The sequence below is a fragment of the Lonchura striata genome, chromosome 1A (genome assembly GCF_050655825.1).
Source record: "Lonchura striata isolate lonStrDom1 chromosome 1A, ASM5065582v1, whole genome shotgun sequence".
Lineage (NCBI taxonomy): Eukaryota > Metazoa > Chordata > Aves > Passeriformes > Estrildidae > Lonchura > Lonchura striata.
In genome coordinates, this window is record NC_140741.1 from 4438769 (window position 1) to 4461904 (window position 23136).

General features: G+C 42.1%; 1 protein-coding gene across 5 annotated transcripts in view; it reads left to right on the forward strand.

Moving 5' to 3' along the window:
* Positions 1–23136, forward strand: part of PRR5 (proline rich 5) — a 110745-nt gene that overhangs the window by 67352 nt on the left and 20257 nt on the right. For all 5 annotated transcript variants that reach the window (XM_085569707.1, XM_085569708.1, XM_085569711.1 and 2 more), the window contains exons 9-12: positions 642–699; positions 4860–4951; positions 6748–6888; positions 21486–21624. In XM_085569707.1, the coding sequence (XP_085425833.1) occupies positions 642–699; positions 4860–4951; positions 6748–6888; positions 21486–21624 (430 nt within the window). The remainder of the gene's footprint in view (positions 1–641; positions 700–4859; positions 4952–6747; positions 6889–21485; positions 21625–23136) is intronic.

Sequence of the window (23136 nt, forward strand, 5' to 3'; positions counted from 1 at the left end):
AGGCCTGTGTTTTCTTTATTTAAATCCAATTCTGTTTTATGCTACCGAGAAAAATAATTTTGCCCACTCTAAATGATGATCTGGAGACCCTTGAAGCCATTCAGAGATGTCTACTGACTTCTCTGTGGTTTTGAAATTAAAGGATTAATGAGATTGGGATTTTATATACATACATATAGTTAGACAGGGAAAGCCCAACCTGGCACAGTGTTTCTGTAGGTCACTGCTGGCTGTCTTGAGGTTTCAATTTTAGCTTAAAATTGAAGTCCTTGAGTAAACTAGTGAAGTTCATTGCAGTATAGTTGCTAGGAAAAACTTTTGGAAGTAAGTATCACTTCTGTTGAAGTAATCTTCTTTCTGCTTCTCTAAGCACATGTTTTGTAGGTCAGTCATTTGAAGTTCAAGAAACACTTCATATTGCACAAAATACATCTTTTGTCCTAAAAACAGCAGGTGACTATAGCATCATTTCACAAGTGTCCCAAGTGAGTTAAATAAAATGGACACAGCAAGAGTTCTTTGATGATGAATTTTTAAAATAAAAGACCCCCTTCACTGTCTAAAGAATGAACAAAATGTGAAATAGCATGACTGTAGGGAGGTACAGAACTGAGTAAATGTAGTCTATATTTTATTTACAGAATCAGCTGCTCACGAAAGGCATGGTGATCCTAAGGGACAAGATCCGGTTTTATGAAGGTAACTTGGAGTTTAGCATGGCTATGTATGTCACGGGTGTTTTAGCAAATGCACTCTGGTGGCACTGGCATGCTTTCCACTGTCTTCCTGGGACTGTGGATTAGCATGTCTCAATCCATTCCTGCAGTCTGTTGTTGGGTGCTGCCTTTGTGCTCTCATTAACCTTCACAAAGGGGAGGTGATTGCCTAGGGCAACACTGAGGGAGTCAGGGAAGGATTGCCTCCAGCAAGGACACTTCCTCCTCCTTCAGTTACATCCTGCTCAGGAAGAGTGAAAACAGACTGAGATATGTAATAAACAAAAAACTAAGCATGAAGATCCCAGTTAGTTTAAGTATCCAAGTCCAAAATAACGCTGTAGCCTTGTTTTAAGAGTTAGTCTGGAGTCACGCTGACATAAATGAGGTCAGGCACTGTCTGTCTTGTTTTAAAAGCAAGGCTTCATTCAACTGTCTACACCTTCTGGAGGTGCCACCTCTGGAAGTAATATCAAGGATAAACTTCCACCCAGTGTGTTGCTTTATAGTCACCAATATTTTGTCTTATGCTATTATGTGGCATTTAGATGTGTTGTTAAATATGCTGTCTTGTCCTAGATTAGGCATGCAAGTTGTGCCAGGGGAGGTCTAGATTGCAGTTTAGGGAAAAATTCCTTCACCAAAGGAGTTGTTCAGGCATTGGAATGGCTGCCCAGCACAGTGGTGGAGTCATTAACCCTGGAGATATTTAAAAGTCGTGTAGGCGTGGCACCTGGGGACATGGCTTAGAGGTGGCCTTGGTACCTCTGAGGCTGGATTTGATATTTTGGAGGTCTTTTCCAACCTAATCTGTGATTCTGTACTTCAGATGGTTAAATGGTTTCATAATAGCTTCAAGAATTATTGCCCATGTAAATATTCTAAAGATCTTTGGGTAGTGAAGGCAGTTTCAAAGAAATGCATCTTTCCTTTTATAATGTCACTTAGTCTAAATATACTGCTTAAGCAGAAGCTTGGAGATGGCTGTTTGTCAGCTGTCTGTAAATCCTGGATGTGACCTTTCATTACTGCCAGTACAGTTGGTCAGATTAAGATGGTGTTAGGGAATCAAGCTTTTCTGATAAAAAGACAGTAGTCCTGAACCTCACAAAAAGAGAACCAATATCACATTAAAACCCCCAAAGCCCACAAAAGAAGTACCCAAAGTCCTTAAGCTGAACACCAAATTCCACAGTTATATAAAATAGCAGCTTGGAGAGTACAAGGGGAGCTGTAGGGATTGCAAGGCCTTCATAGCTGTTTTGTAAATCACAAAGGAAGTTGTTTTATAAGTGAATCGGCAAATGAGATACAAACCTACCTACATCCAATCCTTTTTTTTTTTCCTAATATTACCAGCTTGAAAATCAAAAATACTGTATGTGGTGTTTGAGAGCAAAGCTTAGATGAAAACCTAAAATGTGAGACCACTAAAGGGCTTTCAAATATAGGACCGTGTTTAGGAAATACCAAATTTCAACAAGCTGCTGATTTTAAACTCATTTTGGTTTTTGATTTAGTATATCATTTTGTGGTTACCCCTTAAGGTATGGTCAGAAATTCTGGTAAGGTGAGAATTAAACTGGTCATGTTTTTTCCAAGTCTGTTATCAAAAATGTTATCTCTGTTATCTGTGACTGGCAAGTCACAGGAGGGTAGCAGTAATTCAGGCATCTGTTTCAGAGGTGGAACACAGCTTTCCTGGGGAGCTGCTGGTGGATTTGAGTTTCCAAGGCTGGTATTTGTGTTTCTTGGCAGCAGATGCAGCCCTGCTCCAGAGTCCATCCTGTTGTCAGGGTCCCTGTGGATCTCAAAACACCCAGGCCAGAGCTGGGAGCATGGAAGTCCTGAGGCTCCCATTCTGAGCAGGGCTTGCTTCCTGGCTCTGCAGAAGCAGCAGTCCTGCCCTCAAATCTCAGGTTGTCCTCTTCCCATGGTTTGAGGCTTGGTGTTGAAGTTTTAACAAGAGAAAAAAAACACACTTTGGAGGGGTTTTGTTCTGCAGAATGTTTTGGAAATCACAGAATCTCAGCATAGTTTGGGTTGGAAGGGACCGTAAAGATCCTCCTGATCCACCCACCTGCCATGGGCAGGCACACTTTCCACTAGACCAGGTTGCTCCAAGGCCTGTCCAACCCATCCTTGGACGCTTCCAAGGGTGGGGCAGCCACAGCTTCTCTGGGGCAGGGCCTCACTACCCTCAAAGGGAAGACTTTCTTCCTAATTCTAATTATTTATTCTTATCTTTCTTTCATGAGTTTCAATTAACCTTTGGAAGCTCTGTGAAAAGCACCAAATGCATTTTTATGCCATACAAAATTGACTATTTTGTGCTTCATAAAAATGAGCATTTAGAGTAACCCAGTTTCCTGGAATCCAGCAAATGCTTGCACTAAGTGTAGAGCTCTTTGCCTGACAGTAAGAAAAGGATCTATCCTTGATCTGTCCTTGATAGCACATGTAAGTTGCATTCCTTCCTGTGAAAGATGCTTATCATCAAGAAATCATAGGAATTCTTCCACAGACCCCAATAAAAAGCCTTCTCACCTAAGTCATTCAACTCTGCAGCCTTTCAGAGTTGCTATGCAGAAATTCATTATGTCTCAAAACAAGGTGCCCACAAGATGGAATAAGTACATTATGGTAAAGGCATGTTTACCTCAACAGAGCAATTTACTTCATACCATTCTAGCAGCAAGATTTGTAAAGGACCAGATTTATAAGGGCTTTTGACTTCACCTTGTGGGAACTAGAACTAAATTTATCTTAAAAAAAATTTAACTCTTTAAAATTCTGCCTTCAGGATGTAGTAGTTTGGCTTCTCCTTCACGATCCAATTTGTATCTTGGAAGCACTTTGGTATTTCAGACACTAATGCTGGATGTTGAAATGCAAGGTTGTTTTTGTGATTTAACCCCAGCCAGCAGCTCCTCCCCGTGGAGCCACTCACTCACTTTCCCCTGTGGAATGGTGCAGAGAGTTGTAAGGGTGAAAGTGTGTTGAAATAATGACAAGTTAATAGGTTAAGCAAAAATTATGCATACGAGCAGAGCAAAATAGCATTCATTCCTCACTTCCCATGGGCACGCAGGTGTTCAGCCATCCCAGGAAAGTCAGGCTCCATGATACATCATGGTGACTTGAGAGACAAAGGCAGTCACTCCAAATGTCCCTCCATCTCCCCTCAGCTCTGTCCACTGACCATGGCACCTTGTGGTCCGGGATGTCCCTGTGGCCAGCTGGGAAAAGCTGTCCCAGCCATGTCCCCTCCCCATTCCTTGTGTCCCCCCAAGCCCTCGCTGCTGGGGTGGGAGAGGGGCAGAGAAGTTCTTGGCTCTGTGCACACCCTGCTCAGCAATAACTAAAACATCCCTGTGTTATCAGCACTGTTCCAGCCCCTACCAGCTGCTGGGAAGGAACTTACCCCAGCCAAAACCAGCACATGTTTATTATTACTATTACTACTGCTGCTATCATTGTTTTTATTATTACTACTACTACTACTGTTACAGCTGCTAGAAATTTTTGGAGCTCATTCCCTGCTGTATTCCATTAGAACTAATGAAAAACAGATTTTTAAAAAATGTTTTAAAAATGGAAAAGGACAACACCCTTTTCAGTCTGGTGCATGAGTGTGCAGGACAGAGAGAGCTCCCGCCTGAAGGGGCTGAAAAGAAGACCTTGGTGTGTTCCACAAGCCAGCAGCTGCAGTACAGCATGATGCTCCACATCTGTCACTGAAAGCACTTAAAGTCATCAACATGGAAACAATTCAGGAGTTGAATGCTTCCACATTTTACCTGCTCTGTGCTCCCCCTCTCCTCTACAGTCCTGTCCAGCAAGTATTACTGCAAGAGGAAGACATAACCTGGTCCATTACTCTTCATTCCTCACAGGGTTTTCCTGAGTGACCTCAGACTCTGACTTTATTAAGAACTTTAGATGAGTCACCTGAAAAGACACAAATTTTGAATTATCTGATACGCCCCTATGGAAAACTATTTCCATACTACTAATAGTAGCTGCTGCATGATTCATCTTGGCACATAGTAGCAGGCTCACATTGTTTCCTGCACATTTTACTTTTTTCAGCTAGCTGAGTACAACCAGAACTCTTCACTAGTTTGTTTTGTGTTTTTGCAGGGCAGAAGCTACTGGATACCTTAGCTGAAACCTGGGATTTTTTCTTCAGTGATGTCCTGCCCATGCTGCAGGCAATTTTCTATCCTGTGCAGGTGAAAAAATTACTCTATTATCATAGAATCTTGAAAAACTAGAAAAAGCAACTTTACAGGTTCATCAGCAGATTGATGCAATCCTTAAGTCTCTCAATTTGGGCCAACCCAGTGCAGCTGTTCTGTTTAGTCATGTCATAAAAATAAGTTACTTATGCAAATGGTTTGAAGTGCTCAGGTGGAAAAGATGAAGGAGAACTTTGAAAACAAAAGTGGAGTGCAGGGAGGCTGGTTAGCCCATCTGCCAATCACACTAAAAAAAAAAGGCTATGAATGATAAACTGAAGTGTTGCACAGTGAAATAAATGGAGTTGTGTTGATTTAAATATATGCATTTCCTCCTCTGCAATGTGAATCTTGTCTTTGAAGTATCTCTGCTTTTGAAATGGAATTGTATTTCTGAGATCAAATTCTGTGCTATGGTAAGTGGACAGCAAAAGTAAATGGAGTTTGATGAACACAGATTTTGACTCCAGTATTTTTAAATTCACAATAGGTACTTGATCTTCTAATGTAGTGATAGCCAGAGAGTATTGTTTATCACTGTAGTCTCAAGGAAATCTGTACCAAACAGGTGCAAGTGATCTTTGCAGTTGATCACAGATGCCTACATATCGTAGTGGGAACTGGGTGCCTGAATATATCTGGGGAAACTTCAGAAACCTTCTCCCATTTTTTCAAGTGGCCTTTATGCCTAAAATGACTGCCCAAATGTCAACAATATTGCTATTTGCATCTTCAGACAGTTAAAGGTATGAAGTCTGAATTTAGACTGTGTTGTATTTCTGAGGCTTTTGAAAATATTTTAGTAACATGTTATCCCCTGTCAGATGAAAATAATTACTTGAATTTCCAAAAGAACCTTGAGGATTTAAGAATCCTAAGACCCATGTAAATTCAAATAGATCTCACTGCTCATGTTCTGAGGTTTCTTCCAAAAGCCTAATTGGTACTTCTGTGCTCTTGTAAATTCTATTTATTAGCAACTGAAGCAGATTTGTGGCCTTCTTTACTTCAGTTTAAATAATTTAGGAAGTGAAAAGGGATGGGTTGGGTCAGGCTTATTTATTCCAGAAATAAGTCCACACCAGTTGAATATCAAACCTCCCATATTACAGCCAGGTATACCCAAGGGAACCCCTCATGCCAGAAAGAGGAAGAGTTTCACAGCTCTGCCCGAGGCGGGGCTGTTATTCTCTGCAGCCAGAGCTGGAGTTGTGTTCTTCAGCTGGGACTCTTCCCCAGTGAGAAGGTATTGCTGAACCCAAGACAGATGGCTTTGAAAATGCAATATGAAATTTCAGCTCTGCTCCTGCTTTATGGTAAAGGCTCTCAAGCTGTACAGAGAGGATCCACAGGTGCACTGAGTCAGGATTCCTGCCAAATTTGGAGAAAGTAAACAGGGAGTACTCCAAATCTTACAAAATAATGGAAATTCAACCAATTTGCAGCCCTGCTTTTTTTTTTTTTTTTAACTCATGATAATTTAATCTGTGATGAACTGTTAAAATACAAAATATTCATATCTCACCCAGCTCTCATCCCACCCCAACCCTTCATCCTCTTCCCATGCAGTCAAATGCAGTCACCATCTGTAGAGTTCATTACTGCCAAATCAAATTTACTGTGCAGGCTTGGGGGCTGCTCTCTGTCCTTTGTTATGTTTTTTTTTGTGTTTCATTTAGCTTTACCATTCTTGTAATCCCTCAGGAGTGGAGGAAGGAATTTGAACAGAGGATTTTGAAATTCATTTTCACACTGATTATAATCTGTCTTGCTTCCTTTGTGTTTCCAAGGGAAAGGAGCCCTCAGTTCGGCAATTGGCTCTTCTGCATTTTAGGAATATAATTACCCTCAATATCAAACTGGAAGATGCATTATCCCGTTCCAGAGCCAGAGTTCCACCCTCTATTATTCAGATGCTGTTAATACTTCAGGTAAATTGGTTACTTTTCTCAGCCTGTCTTTCTGAACTGTATTGCTTAAGTCTTCTTAAACTGTCTCTGATTTTGCTCATTCATTGAAAACCTCTTACCCAGAATGCCAGAGCTTCTGTGCTCCTGTAGTCATAATATCTGAATCCTAATATTCTAATATCCAAATGTCTAGTGTCTAAACATCTTATTAACCTAATAGCTAATTTATTCAATAGCTTAATAAGAATAATAATAATAGACTTTATATTAATATGTCATCTATTATAGAATATCTAATAACAGAATATAATAATAAATAATGCAACATATAATGGTGTAATAAAATAATAAAATAATTGTAATAATTGAATTACCTAATGTCTTATAGTAGGGACTGTAGAGATGCTGTAAGATTCAGAGAGTGTAAGGGCACAGACTTACTTTGCTTCTAGGCCTTGAAACATGAAGTTTTGCAAGCTGGCAGGTATGTGGTGATGATTTCCATTAGTTGCTGTGTGTTGCTGCATTAGCAGTTCAGGATATGAAGCTTCACAGCAGGAATAGGCATCAAAGTGAATATACAACTAATACAACAGTGGTTGAATCATGGTCATATTTGGTCACTGGAACCAAATTCTATCAAAATTGGTGACATTAGGACCAGATGAAAACACATTAGGACCAGATACTGGTATTTTAATTCAGTGTTAGATTTTTTTTCTCTCTGTGTGTGTAGTAGTAGGAGAAACAAAATGAGAAAATCCAGGCAAATGGCTATTTTAAGATATTTTTATTTGCTTAATTAAAGCATGAGGTATGATGTGGACAAAAGGAATGAGGCAGAAGGGAAGAGAGAACCATGGGTGAATTTTTAAAGGGTGAGGGAATTGAGATTTTTGTGTCTTCTGATTTTTTTATAAATGTTTCTTTGCTCTTCATCACAGTATGAATTAACTCTATCTGAAATTGTTTTGAAGAGCAGGATAATCTAGTGAGGCAAAATTTGAAAATGGAGGAAAGGAGTAAGATTGTGTCTGCTGGGTCAAGAAATGGGATTTCACCTCTCAGTGGAATCAGTGGTATCTCAGCTATCTCAGTGTCCATTTGTTGGTGTGTTTAATGGTGAGTTCAGCCTGATTGCCTCAGAAGAAAATGCTTTTCATATAGGAATGTCTACTTGGTCTTGTCTCCCTTCTCATAGCCCCCTCCTTCCAGAAGCTTCTTGAAACTGCTGGCTGGCTGTGCCACAGTGGCAGCAGTATGGAAGTCTCATGGGAGAGGAGAGGAGCCTCAGGGGAAGGCTGGAGCGTGGACTTAAATGTGTCCTGAAGCACCGAGGGATTGGCAGTGGCTGAGTCACGAGCCAGCTGTGTTAGCAGCCACCAGAGACTCCACAGCAGACAGAGCCATTGCAAAAACCTTCTCCACAGGGATGTTGTTCAGCCTCAGCCTTCTGAGGCGTGAGGTGGACTGCCCCTTCTAAATCAGGCTTCAGCAGCATTGCTGCTGGCAGGGCTGCAAGCTTTTTGTGATTCCTTTAGGGAGTCTGTGCTGGCTGTGGGCAGGATCTGACTTGGAATGGATTTGGTGGTGAGCTGGCAACCAAGTACCATCCTGATTTTTTCTTTTCAAATCTGCTTTCTTCAGCAACCCGAAGTCTTAACACCGTGGATGCCTGTTTAGGGCAAAGGATCAAATCCATTCTTGTTGTGATGTTGTTCATGGAAATCAATAACCAAGTGAGAGGGAATTTGCCCTTGGGTGTTTATTTCTGCATACTTTGCCTACAGTTGTGTGGTGGGGATGGTAAAAATCTTTTCTTGGCAATAGCTCTGCTAATCTTGTGGTTTAAAACCTAATGGGAATTGTGGGAAAAGGTCAGAAGAAAATCTGGGAATTAGCTATTTACGTTCTTAGCGGTGTTAGTCAGTAGTTGGAATTCAGAGCAAAGATTTTTTTCTGAATTCAAATGTCATGTTAAGCAAAAGCAAATTTTATCCATTAGTGGCGTAATGAAATTTTCTCAATTTAGTTGAACTTCATTCATTAACAGGGCTGGAAGAGAGCAATTCAGCTGTCCAATGAGCACATGGTGGTCTTGCAGGTTTTGATTTCCTGGACTGAGAGATGGTGTCTTGATGGGGATGTTGTCTAATCCTGATTTGTGACCACTGTGAATACCTTGTCCATAAGAAACTTGGTAACTGGAGCAGACTCCCATGGATAGATGGTGCCAGCGATGGCATCTGGACCAAGTGTTGAACTTAGTGCTGAGATTTCCTGTTTCTGTCCTTGACAGCCTCATGCAGCTCTGTGATGTATTAAGGAATAGCTCATGTTCTTTAAGACAACAGCTGTAATGTCAGAGGTTGAAATGCACCAGTCTGTTAGACTGGATTAAAGTGGCAGAGCTTTGGGAACTAATGCAGGGTGCATCTGGTATTATGTTTTAGCTTCTCAGGATGGAGGGGAAAAGCTCTGCTACTTTGTCAGGAGAAGACACTTTCCTTATTGGACAGAAAGGGAAAATTTTTAAAGAGCAAATGGAACTGCTCCATTTAAAGGAGCAGAGATCAGTTCTCAGGTTAATTATTAGACTTGGGTTCTTCAGTTCAGTAGAGCTACTTCTCACTAATGCTGTAACCTGGTGAAATAACAATCTTTCGGGAAAGAGAGAACTCTGGGAGGAATGATATTCCTGTTCAGGCAGTCAGTGGTAGTTTTATCACAGCTTGAAACTCACTCAAACTGTGAGTTGACAGCACAGCCTGACTCAGTTACAAAGCACAAAGTGAAATGTTAAGCCTTTGTGGCTGTTCACAGGCAGCACAAACCGAAGTGCTTCCAGGATGCTCCTGTTTAAGTTGCAGGGAGTTCAGGAGCAGTTATGGATGAAGGAAGGAAAAGAGCTAAAACTGCTTTTCAGCACTGAATGATGCACAGGAGCTCAGGCTGTGTTAAATGAGGGTACTAGAGGGAGAGGGGTAAGCAGAGGGAGAATTTAGAAAAGAACCAAAAAACAAAACTACCGCTATCCAACTTGCTTCCCAAAGTATGTTGTCAAAGATTACCCTGGCTGCTGAAACTAGAACATCTTATCTCCAGCTATCTCCCCTGAGGTCTGAGAAAGCTGAAAGAGAAGAATTAAAGAGTATTCATCTGCATCTTTCAGTTCATGTCAGGTTTATTTGAATTCACAGAATCTCTCAGGGGGGCCTGGCATATTTGAAAATCCAAGAAGAGCACAACACGATACCTCTTGTGCTGAGGGAGGAAGCCTCTCAAAACATAACAGTATCTTTCATGCTGGGGGATGAGGCCTCACTAAATACAAGCTCTGAAGAAAAAAAATAAAACCTGTGGTTTCCTCTTTGGCTCTCTGTGCTCCATTCAAACGCCCTTGCCCGTTGTCTCTCTCTGCTGAGGAAGATAAAATAAGCTGCCCAGTGTGACCTTTTCGTTACTTCTGCAAATTTCCTTCAATTTTAAAGGAGTGGAAAAGTACATTGCAAGATCTGAAAGAGAAATGCAGAGAGTGCTGTTTTTCCATCTCAGCAGCCACACATCAATCTAAGGACAGCATAGTGGTTAAAAACAAAATACCCTTTGCTGTCAAAAAGCTGCAGCTATAGAGGTGCTGTAACACTGTGATGCCAGTTGTAGTCAATTCTTTTTGGCCACAAGTTTTCACAAGTGGTGGTTGCTTTTGGGAGGTTTTGTTACTAAGTCTCTTAGACCTGAAGCATGGGTTGAACAAAGTGGTGTGGGTGTGAGGTTTCCACATCCTTTAGTTTCTCTTTACCTTTGTCTGAGTTCCTGGTTTAGAAGGCACAAAAAGAGGAAACCAATAAATGAATATAGTGTAGACCTTATTTAAATATAAATCACCTTATCAAAAACCTATACTTTATCTGGGGTGTGCATAAACTGGGATGTTTTCTTCCTTCCTGGTGAAAGGGTGGTTTGTTTTTGTGGTTTGCACCAGCCTATGAAGTCAGGTAAGAAATCTTGCAGCCAGGACACAAAGGGAAGAGCCCTCTGTTGCTTTGTGTTCATACATGCAAACCTGAGAATCTGGCCCTCAAGATTCACACTTCAGAGGATTTTGTAGATACATTTATTTCTGTGCGATGTTCTCTCTTTTTCTAGTTTATTTATTGTCTCTATCAGCAAGTGCAGTTTCCAGAAGTTAAACTGATACAGGTTTCTTATCCCAGAATGAATTTGTATTGCTGGGATTTTTAACAAGGCATAGCATCTGATGAGGAGTACTTGTCATATTTGATTTTTAGTTTCTTCATGTTGTTGCTGTCTCTAGGGGCAGAGATTGGGGAGCACTGGTGCTTACTCCTGACTGGCAGGGGCTGGTTCAGCAGTAACTGCAACATAGCCCAAGCTTCTGCAGCACAGACCTCAACAGTTCTGCACTCCTGTGGACCCTCTTTGTAACTAAGGACTGTGGAAGTCAATTGCCACCTAAAAAGAGAATTTATTTTCAGATTGAGTACTCTCCAAAACTAGCTCTCAGTATATTTTACACCACCTTGTGTTGCCAGTTTTGTAAACCTAAGCAGTGGAAAAACAGGAAAGCAACATAAAATGATGTAGTTTTTCTTTGATATATGTGACCCTGTCTCATGCACACTGTGTCATAGTAATTTAAATGTGCATCTTGTCCCTCATCTTTAGCAGAAGAATGGTTCTTCAGAACACAACCATAACTTTGTCCATAGCAATTAAACACAATTATTCTTGAAGGCAGTTTGCAGAGTGTAGATTCCCTTTGGGTATTACAGTTATGGTGCATTTTAAGAGTACCTCATATTAGGTAAGTCAGTTCTGTGAAGGATACTGGTTACTTAACCAAAGGTATGTCTTCAGGTAGAGTTAGTTAAATTAAAATAAATGTCTCCTGGAATTTGCCTCTAGTGATGAAACAAGTTTCTTAAAATTAGTACAAGCACATTGCTAGGCAAATCCTTAATCCTTATCAAACTAGAGTGAAGTCACTAGAATAATTCTTAACTTGAATTAGCATGTTGTTGCAAGTCCTATAACTTTGTTGAGTAAGAGAAGGAGAAGATTTTAACTAATTGCATCCATCTATACAGATGTCTTTTGTGGACCCATTTGGGCTAGTAGACTAAATCTGGCATAAAAGATAGCACAGAGATTTTAACTGTTGAAAAACTCTGGGCAGGAAGTGTTCCCACAGTGCAAGAATCCTTTGAGTCAGCGTGCTTTAATACTGTAATTCATAAGTTGTCTAGAAGAGGAATAGAAGAAAGTTAAACTAAGCTACCTTTAAGGAAGATGACTTAAACCTCATTAGAAGTCTGTATGGACACTCATTCTGAGAATTAAAGGAGCAGGAAGGAAGGCAATTAATGGTGCTTCAATTCTCCATCAGAGGCCTAAGAATAATGTATCTTAACAGATTTCTCTTCTTAATTCAGTTAGTGTATTTTTATTTCCCTGAATGACTCCAGGTAGACAAAGGCACAAGGGAATAGTGGCTTTTGAATTGCCCAGGATACTACAGGTGGAGGTCCTCAGGAGGTGGCACGTGCTTTTTGGCTGTTGCCACAAACCATGGAGCTTTGAGCCATCCCAGGTGCCAGCAGCACCCTGAGCAGTGCTTACCAGCACCTGGCACTGGTAAACATTCCTGGCACAAAAGATTTTCTTTCCGTGGCCGAGCTGTGTCTGTGCATCTTTTCTCCCATGGTGAGTAGGCACTGTTACTTGCCTTCTATCAGTAATTTCACAGTCTTACCCTTAATTTTGTTGCAGATGCAGAAGAAACAACTATGTAACCAGGTGATATGTGACATGTGCTGTGAAATTCATTAACTTGCCACTACCTGATTATTGCAAGCAATGAAAAGGTAAAGAGATAATTGTGTTAGTAGAGCAGGGCTCAGATCACGTTATTTGATTTAAACCATTATCTGTTGTGAATCTTCTGTTACCAGTGAGCTACACGGCAGTGGCAGCAAAACTTGTGTAGCACACGGGTACGGTGAGGTGCCAGATTGTGCCAGCTGTGTGGGCAGCTCTGCCCAGTGCCCCCAGTTATGGCTTTGGCATGATCCCCAAGTGGCTGGCCATGGCTGTGCTTTGGCTGAGAATGGGCATCCACCAAGAAGAGGGTGGAAGCTGTGGTGGGACAAGGCAGGTACCCAGAGAGGGAACGTGCTCTTGAGAGTGGATCCAGAGGCCTCTGGTTTGAAGTCATTAGGCAGAGCCTTGTGCTTTGATGCTTTCTGATCCAAATGCAAAGCAAAAAGCAAGGATACTTCCTCTGACAAGAGGAAGAGCCATCATTTAGCCTGGCTGAAATCTGTCAGAAAAGTGCTTTGCAAAATGCAGTTGTACTTGGAGTGGCTGTTGCATAAAACAGATAAAATTTTTTTTGAGGAAGAGCTAAGAACTGTCAGCTGCTTGTGCTACTGGACACCAGATATCCCTAAGCCTCCCTCATTGCTAGACAAGAGTCTTCTTGCTGCATGAGCACTGCATAAACACAGTGAAAGCATGGTCTCTGCACTACAGATTGTGAAGCCTGATGCATGAGAGTAGATGTATCTGGATGGACAAATGGGGAATGGCAAGAAACAAGGAGAGGAAAATCACAAAAGTGATTTTATGACTGCTAAAATAATAATATATCAATGACCTCAGTGGTCAGAAGTCCCCTAGAGGCTTCCTTGTTGTCTTGTCGGTTGATTGTTGGGCTCCAAGAAAAAAATACTTCCTTCATTCCTTCTGTATCACTCATGAGCCTTGTTTAGTTGAAGAGAAGAAAACCTTGGAACAAGCAGTGAGATATTTCTCTCGTTTCTCCTCTGAACACATGAGAACAGATGTCCAGGCAGTATGAAGTTAATGCAGGTCTGCTAAAGCCCTTGTGTAGTAAAGGTGGAATAGTTGATGACTGGCTGTAAAGTGTGTGCATCTGTCTCTTCTAAGGCAGATGGAGGACTGCAGATCTCCATCCAGAATGTGACCCACAGTGTAACCGGGAGCATATGCTGTGCCATTGGTGATGCATGTGGCATGGACTAGTGGCCCATTTGTCTGCAGCTTGTCCCCGTATGATTTCTTGCATGCCCCGAGGCAGGGTTGGTCTGTGTTACTCGAGTTCCAGAAGGCTGCGATGCAGTGAGAGTGGCATAACAAGTAGTTCTGACCTGTAAGGGCGCTGGTTCCCAAATGCCTCCCAAGCAAGGCTGCTGCTCTCTCTTTGGCTATGCCAAGCAGCACATCTTGCTGCATATGTGGTCACCAGGGTGTGCAGATTGCACTGCACCAAAAGTCTCCACCACCAGTGCTGGCTGAATAATGTATTTTCACAGCAGATATTATTCTGCATCTGCCTTGTGACTTTTGATTTCAATTTTCTCTGGGAGCGTTTGGGCAATGATTGTTATCCAGTATGTGCCAGATTATCACCATTGCCTGAGTGTTTCTTTCTGTCAGATTGAGTTTTCCTTTTCTCCAAGGAATTTGCGGCTTTTAAGCAGAAAATAGTTACATTTCTTAGCTATTTGCCTGTGTGGTTAAACCAGGGCAATGCATGAGGCCAGGACCTCGCTTTGCTTTCAGAACTGATCCCGTCAATGCTTCCTGGCAGTGTTTCCTTTCGCACAGCACCAGGTCAGGACTGTTTCAGCATTTTGCTGGTAGTCAAGGGTGAGTCCAGCCATCCAGGTTGCCCCTGCTGTCCCCATATGGAGGATGCTCCAGCAGACTGAGGTCAGAGTGTGTTATGTGGCCGTGAGCTGAGCCATACACAGTCACTTCTTGTCTCTGGGCAGAGGACTTTGCTCCTCTGTTCCATTAAGTTACCAAGAGTGATCGTTGCTGAAATTACTTTGTTAAATAATCCAGAAGTTTGCCTTTTCCTCCTTTCTTTCCTGAGTTCAGAAGTTGGTAACCTAAGCACCCAGCCATGCTGTGCATCCCTTAGTGCTGTGTGTGTTACTGGCAGGGCTTGGGGCTTGGGTCCAGAAGGTCTGGCTTGTTTGTTCCCCTGGGTCTGGAGGAATACAGATTTTATTTATTTTATTACGTTTTATTTTATTCTTTTTTATTTTTTCATTTAAAAGCTATCCAGCAGTTTGTCAGTTGAAGCAGAAGACAATCCTTTGCACCAATACTTACTCATGTACATATGCTGATCAGCTGAAGTGTTAAAGCTCAAGGTGAGTGCTCCAGCCTTTAGTCAATGACCAGTCATTGACTTAGCACATCCACAAGTTTCAGGAAGTAGTTCCTCCATTGCATCCAGTTTTTAGAGTACGTTTAGACACTAGAGATACTTTTCAATGTGTAACTGATTAGGTAAATGGTCTCTTAATAGCATGTGCTAAAGAGAGATGTGAAAAGCAGCTGAGCAATATTGCCACTTCTAGGTGTTACAGGTGGTGGGTACTATTAGTCAGAACTGGAAAACACAGAACTGTGACCTTTTATAAGTACTGAGCGAAACACTGAGTTACTGCTGGTCAATTAAAAGCAGTTTGGGTGTTTAATAGTTGTTCCTGATGATACTCATACTCAGATGAGTGAGGAGCTACTTGAGGCAATGTGTGTGCAGCTGTCCAGCCAGAACTGAAGCTGTGCCCCCCACCCTGCTACCAAAGTACAGTTGTATTTCATTGTTGGTCTGTCTGCACAGGCTATTAATGGTGGGGATTTGCCACCTCTTTGTTCCCCAATACAGGTAAAAAGGACATCTGCAGCTTCACATCCAGTTTTTTGGGGTAAGGAGAGGAGTAAGCAGCAAAGGATGCACAAACCCAACTCCCATTCTGCCACGTGCCAGGTTTCCACAAGACAGGAACATAACGCACCCTACCTCTGCTCAGAAGAGTGTGGGGAGCCTAAAATTCTCTATCCTAATTCAGTCAGACTGCCCAATGATACGGGCCGAACTGTCAGCAGCCTAAATAGCTTTTCATGGCTGTCATTGTGGTTGGGGAATTGCTTCATGTCTGGGTTTCTTGCCAGAGCCTGAGGAAAGGAAGTAGCCAAGACCAGGTGAGAAGCGGTGTAAGGTAGGCAATTAATTTCTGGATTCCTTGCCACTCACAGAGCAGCTGCTAATGGGCTGGGCTTGGGGAGTCTGGTTTACAGGCACTTGGAAGTGCTGATACCATCTAGTGAAATGTTAGGTGTCTTTTTAAGAGAAAGAAATGCAAGTATTTCTGTTACAACGGTGAATAAAGAACCTGGGCGCAGCAGTGACTGCCTAGTAGCAGAGGGACAGAGGCTGCAGGCAGGTTTGTATCCTCCATAGAGCTGGAGCAATGGCAGGATTACTTTGCCTGCACGTTCACTGCTTTGAGGGAGGAACAGGGTAGGAAAAATTAATGTAATAGGAAACAGAAGCACAGGCTTGTGACTGTGCTTATTTCGTTGCCGTGGTAAAATAAAGCAGGGGCATTTGATGATTTCTTAAAATGTATTTATTTAAAGAAAAAATGTGGCAAATATTATCAGAAGTGATTAGGTTTCTGGTAGCTTTACAAGTCAGGTGCCCTGTGCCTACATACAGTATTAACAATGGCTTTGCAATATTTTTGGTTAAAATTTATGTTAATTAAAAATTCTTCAAAGCACTCCGTAATCAGTGAACAGCATATGAAAGGTTAATGAACATTGAACATGTTTTACAGTTTCCTTTGAGAAGGACCCTTTACATCCGTAAATGCCTGCCTGAGGTGGCCTCTGCTTTAGGACTTTAAAGCTTAAAGAAATCCTACATACAGAAGAAATTCTTCCCTGTTACGGTGACGAGGCCCTAGCAGAGGTTGCCCAGAGAAGCTGAGGCAGCCCCACCCCTGGAATTGTCCAAGGCCAGGTTGGATGGGGTTTGGAACAATCTGCTCTAGTGGAAGGTGTCCCTGCAGGGGATGGGATGAGAAAAGCTTTGGGGTCCCTTCCAACCCAAACCATTCTCTGATTCTACGATTGTACATGTTGAAAAAGGAGGCTGTGGCCTTATGTGCTTAGGTACAAACCTCCCACCTATTCTTCTGAACATACCAGTTTAGTCATTTATTCTTTCCTTTGTGCTTTCACAAGAAGCCCTTGTGCCCTTCAAAATCTCCGTAGGAGTTTGTGGTCAGTTTCCAGAATAAACAGGGATGGAAACCCGAGCAGTTTGGTGCATCCCTACTTGCTGCTGGAATGATTGTGGATTTGACTGACAGGGTTTTGTTCCTAAACACAAGAAAAGTTTTATTCCAGTGCCACACTCAAGCGTAGCAGTGGGGCCGTGTGCGTGGCTGACCCAGCAGATGGGGCAGTGTCTTCATAAAGTAAATATATAGTAGCAGTCCTTAAGGATGTGGCCCTTCTGGGAGTGCTTGCATGTTTATGTATCAAAACCGTTTACAGAGAGGGAGGGCCCTTTTAATGCAGTTGAACTGCTACTGAAAAATTTTGGTTTCAAAACCATTTAATTAAGGTTAATGAAGTCTGGGACTTGGGCACTGTATCTCATGCAGTAATGCACGTCTCTGTTCTTGATAGATGTCTTCCATTTGCAACAGTAGTTACATACTGGGGACTCAAATCCCCATTGTCTCCATGCCTTCAGAGTAGGGCAGGCTCTTGAGTCATAATTTTACATTATAATCCTTTCTAAATGGAGACATAATGACGTAATTCATTGTTGCATTTTGAAACAGTGTGGTCAGCGTGAGGATTTGATCGAGCAGTTCCACTCTTCCAAAAGTACTAAGGTGCTTGCAGATATTTGATATTGAGCTATTTTGGCTCTCAATTGCAAAGTAAATAGGTCAGGCAAGGCCTTTGAAAGGAATTTAATAGATACATCTCACAGTCACAGAGAAGCATGAAACTCTTCTGCTAAAATGAGACTGGGTTTATGAAAGGTCGCAGTTACCTTTTAAAGTAAGTTTTTGCAGGTCTGCAGAGCAAATACTGCATTTTTAATGGGTATGGGTAGAATCTCTGTTTTACTGATAATGCTCCAAGTTTTATTTTTTCTCCAAATTGTAACAGAGCTTCTTGTAAGCTAAGCAGCCAGTCTTAAAGCTTTTGCTTTATTGCTTCATAGTGAACTACTGAAATAGCAAGGCATTGAGCAGTAAGTACAAGAAGCAGCATAAGCTGCCAAAATAACAGCAAAATTCTTTCTTACCATTATTATTATTACTATTGGTGACTTGTAAGTCCTGTCATAATTTTTTCAGAAACTGTTGTGACACAAATAGCAACCCAAGTTGGCTTAACTTAAAAGTTTATTTTGTTTGCCTCTATAAGCACCAATCACTCACAAATTTGGGGAAGGGTCTAAAAAGGATTTCATATAGATACCGATGTAGGTGGGTGTACAGATGTCTGTACATATTTAGCTATTTATCTATCTTTACATACAGATATATGAAACATTTATAATAACTATACTTTCCTCCATTCCTAAGTTTCTCCCAGAAGTGCTTTTCTGCTGAATTTGGTGTTGCACATGTGACACGGGGGATGGGTTAGAAACCTCTGGTGGGGAGACAAGAGTTCAAATGTAGTCTTGGGCCTGGCATCTAAATCAAAACAAGCTTCTTCCAGGCTCCTAAAGCTTGCTCTGAGCCAACAGACACTTCTCTAGGCTACGTGGGCTGGGGTTCTCAGTAAATAAGTGACAGTGTCATTACATCATATGGAAAGTTTAGATTGGGAAAGCTGAAATTGTGCTTGCTAAACTTGGGGAAGTACTTGTATTTGGTAACATAGAGGCCCAGAGGATGTTTGTCATTGAGTGTCACGGCAGGAAGGAATGCAGGAAAAACCCCTCTTTGGTGGGGTCAGGACAGGATCTGCACCCTGTTATGCTCCTGCCCTGACAGAAGCTCAGCAAGCTCCTGTTGCTCTGTCAGGCCCCTGCAGGAAAGCTTTGAACAATGGTCAACGCAGGAGAGATGTCACAGGTGATGGAGCGTGTTTGTGCCAAGGCACAGTGCAGAAGTGAGCCCTGGCTCCAGTGAATGCCACGTATTTTATGAGTTTTCAGTGTGTTTTCAAAAGTATCCCTTGGAATGCAGAACTGAGGACTAAAACTAATAGCAGGCTCTGTCAGTACTGAGTGGTTTTACTCTGTAATGGTAGAATTCAGTGGCCTCTTCACTTCAAAGGTGTCAACTGAAAGATGTTGTGATGAAAAAGAGGTGGAGATGAACAGTGCTTTGAGAGAGCAGAAATGAAGGTTGCGGGCAATACTGAAGAAGAAGCAGATGCAGGTGGTGAGGGAGTTGGGTTTTTGCGAGAAGAGAGTGTTTCTCAGGAGCAGAGAGCCAGCGGGCTCTCCGGGGACAGCAGTGCTGGGGATGAGGGGAGTCTGTGCCCTGCACAGCTCCCTGGCCCCGTGATGGAGAGTTGTCCCGGTGGCTGTAGCTTGGGGGCCGAGTCTCCATCCTCTCAGCTTACCATGGGAGCCTATCCCAGCCCAGCAGAGCTGCTGGAAATCTCCCTGTATTCGTGCAAAAGCAGCTGTCCATGCAGAATATAGCTCTGGCTTTTGGGGAGTCCGTTAGAACATATAATTCAAAACCAAAAGAACTCTCCAGACCTGAAGGCCGATAGGAAATCAGACAGAGTCAGGGTGCCACCAGGTAAGGACACTTTCCCTCTCTGTCTCCCTTCTCCCTCTTGTTCTCTCCCCCATTCCTCTTCCATTTTCCTTCCTCCTTCTCTGTCTTTTGTAGCCCTCTTTAGTAGGGCAACTTCTTTTCTTCTTGTTCTTAGTTTTGGTTACCAAGAAACAGTTCTCAAATACGAGATTGTCTCGGTTCACTTAATTTCGTTCTAGACCATCCATTTTTAAAAGAACTCCTCGCAGTTCCCCGCCGTGTGACACGACAGGGTTCTTTCCCCACAGCTGATATTTAGCTACTTGTCTTTCACAAGTATAAAAAATGCTAAAATGGTAGAAAAGTAAATAAAGCTCCACAGCCAAGCCTGAGCATGAGAAATGCTAATTATCACTGGCTTCTGTCACTCATATATGTCATGTTTAGGAGACCAGTTCCAGAGGTATTTAGTGTGGGAGCCTGATATGGGATGTCCTAAGGCCTGGCCTTTGCCTGATGTGCTCATGATGGGTTTGTGAATATGTAGTAAGGCAGCAGGCATGCTGCCTTTCTGAAGGCTTGACTAAATCCCAGCAAGGAGCCTAGAACGGATCTCAATAGGCCCGTAATGAAAACAATACGTGTACTTTCATTAAGTCTTCTAAATTATTTCAATGTTAATTTTGCCTGGTGGAAGAGCTGTGGGCTCATTCTGCTGTTCTTTTGATGTTTGCAAGCTTTTGGATCTACCGGATATGCCTTTGTGTTCAAATTTCTATTTGTGGCTGTCCCAAAGTTTTTCAGGACATAGCACATCATCAGAGATTTGTTACTTAAAAACTGCTGAACTGTAATTAAAACTCTGTCCAAGTTCAGATTCTGTCCAAATTTTAATTCTCTGTTAGCCATTATTCATTTTCCATTCATAAACTTTTATCAAGTGATGAGGCAGTGCAGCAACCAGGGGGTAGAGTCATCCATTCAGAAACACATCTGAGCCCCTCTAGACTCTGGTTGGTGAGTCACACTGAGCTGTGAACACATCCTGAACGTCAGGATCCTGTCACATGCTGAAGGAACTGTTGCAGCTTTACTCATCTGGTCTTTATATTGCTTTCCAGAGGCTTTCATCCAAATCAGTTTCTTTTTACTGTAGCTCAGGAACACATTATGAAATCTTCTAAATTCTGGCAGAGTTCTTGCTGAGTATGGCATTTAGGATCTTAATTCTGCAACATGATGTGTTGAGCACATGGAAAGTGTGAATTTGCTCCATATTGCAAGAGGTATCCTACTCAAGAGTGTGTAGGACTCTGCTCAGACCACACAGGAGCACGCACTCTGCAGCTGTAAGCTGAAGGGAGACTACAACTCTGCAAAGCTTTTTCTGTCACCTCTGCAGCCTAACAAGTCTGTTTGTGGGTCGTAGTGCAGAGTTAACAGTTAAAAGATAAACATTTTGCCTTTTGTGTGATTCTTACCATGCTAATTATAATGTGACTTTTGCCTGGAAAATGATTGGTGCCAGGGGATGGATGAGGAAAGAGAACAAATTTCTTTACTGTAACTATTGGTTGTTGAAAATATCCTGGAAGAAATATTTGTGAGGGTCTTAGTTTCACTTTTTTCTTAATGCTGTTGGTATTGCCGAGATGGCAGTGACACCTTGTGGTACCAGATGCAGTCCTTCAGAAAGTCACTGTAAGATTGCAATAGCAAAAAAATCCAGGGATATTTTTAATTCCTCTTTACAGATTATGTCCTCTGTCCTTCCCTGCGTGCTGTTCACTAGGTAGGATGTACTTTACTTGATTTAAATGTCCTGGAAGTAGCTCTGGTCTGATTGACATCTCTTGGCTTTACCGAAGAGGAATCGGCTGTACCAGCAAATCAGGATCACATTGCAGGGCCCCTTTGCTTGCACTCAGTGAAAATGCTTGTTCTCCTCTGGTTGTCCTGGTGAGCCAGGAGAGCTGGTGATTGGAGGGTCATTGCTCATCTCAGGTATTTTCTCTTTTTCAGGGGGTTCATGAATCGAAAGGTGTGTCTGAAGATTATTTGAAGCTGGAATCCCTGATCCAGAAGGTTGTTTCTCCATACCTGGGCACGTACGGTCTGTATTCCAGTGACGGACCCTTCACGCACTCTGCCTGTATCCTGGGTAAGAGCAACACAGACTCCATCTGGCACAGCACAGGGGCCTTCCCAAAACCTTGCTCCATGCAGGGCCAGGGCTTGCACAAGAGATGATGACAGCCAGTGCTTACATGAGTACATCAGGCTTCTCTTCTAAGACCATGCAGCGTGCAGAATCACTGTGAAACTTGCAGTGGCAAAAGATGAAAACAGGTCATCATAAAAGTGCTCAGTCATAAAAAAATCAGTAAAATGAATCTAGAGTGTGTTTAGCATTTCCATGGTACATTTTAACAAGAGAGCTTTAACACAGGATGCTTTATGGACAGTGGGAGGGAGAAGCAAGAAGCCGCTTCTGAAATACTCAGTAGTTCATTTTCATTAGTACACAACGATCATAGAAGGCTGTTAAAATTAGGGAAGAGAGTAGGAATTTGTCTTAGAGAAGACTAACACATAAGCCTTCAAGCATGTAAAAGCTTTCTGCAGAGTAGAAGGTAGTAAGCTGTTCTCCATCCCAATGGAGATAAGAAATAGAGTGGGTCTTACATAGCAGGCGGAATTCATATTACGTGGAAGGAAAAATCCCTAATTTCACATGAATTGCCTCTGGAGATTGTTGAATCTTTCCTGCTGAGACACTTTTTACCTGTCACAAATATCAGCATCCATAAGGGGCAAGAAGGAAACGTGGGCTGGCCTGGAGGCAGCTTGAGTTCCCTCCAGCTTAATTTCTGATTCTTAGAGCTCTGGAGCTTTTGGTGACTTCTGTGATGGCAAGATTTAGCCAGGATGAAGGTTGAATATCCTGCATAGCAATGCAATCTGTTGGAAATACAAGGGGAATGCTACCAGCCTAAATGAAAAACGAAATGTGGTAGTACCTGGGTATTTTATTGTAAATACTGGGATGGTCTGATTAAGTAGAGCAGACAGAAGGGAAGATAAGTACAATTGCATGTTTTCTTTGCACTCAATTTAGTCTGTTTGCTTGTCAGAAGTGGTCAGTAAAGTAGTTGATTTTCCCTTGGAGCTGAACGGCAAAATGGTTGTGTTGCAGCAGGTGTTTAAGAAACAAATGAGTTTTATGTGACTAAATAGAGGCTGGTTATTTATGGAAAATGTTCAGGATTACTACTTTGTATTCATTGCTCGCCATTACAAGGCCACAAGCATTTAAATGGAACCCCAAACTGACATTTTCTAAATACAATCTTTTGTATGTCAAGATAGCAGAAATGCACCCAAAGAGAATAAAGCATCAGTGAAATGAATTGTTAGCAAATAAATGTCTGACTGCATGAGTGCAGAAGACAGGAAGGTTTTGGTGGGCTGGGCACTTCCTCTTGCTGTGGTCTGGTCTGTAGATGTAGCAATACTCCTGAAGGTCTCACTGTAAACCCTGAACCTGCATCCAAGGGAACTGAATGTCTAAGTGGCTGCTTCTTTTAAACGAGTGCATCTAATTCTCTTCAACTATTTTGCTAGCATGTTGCAAGTTGTTACCAGAGTTCATAGCCTTAGGAACCTTTTCTGA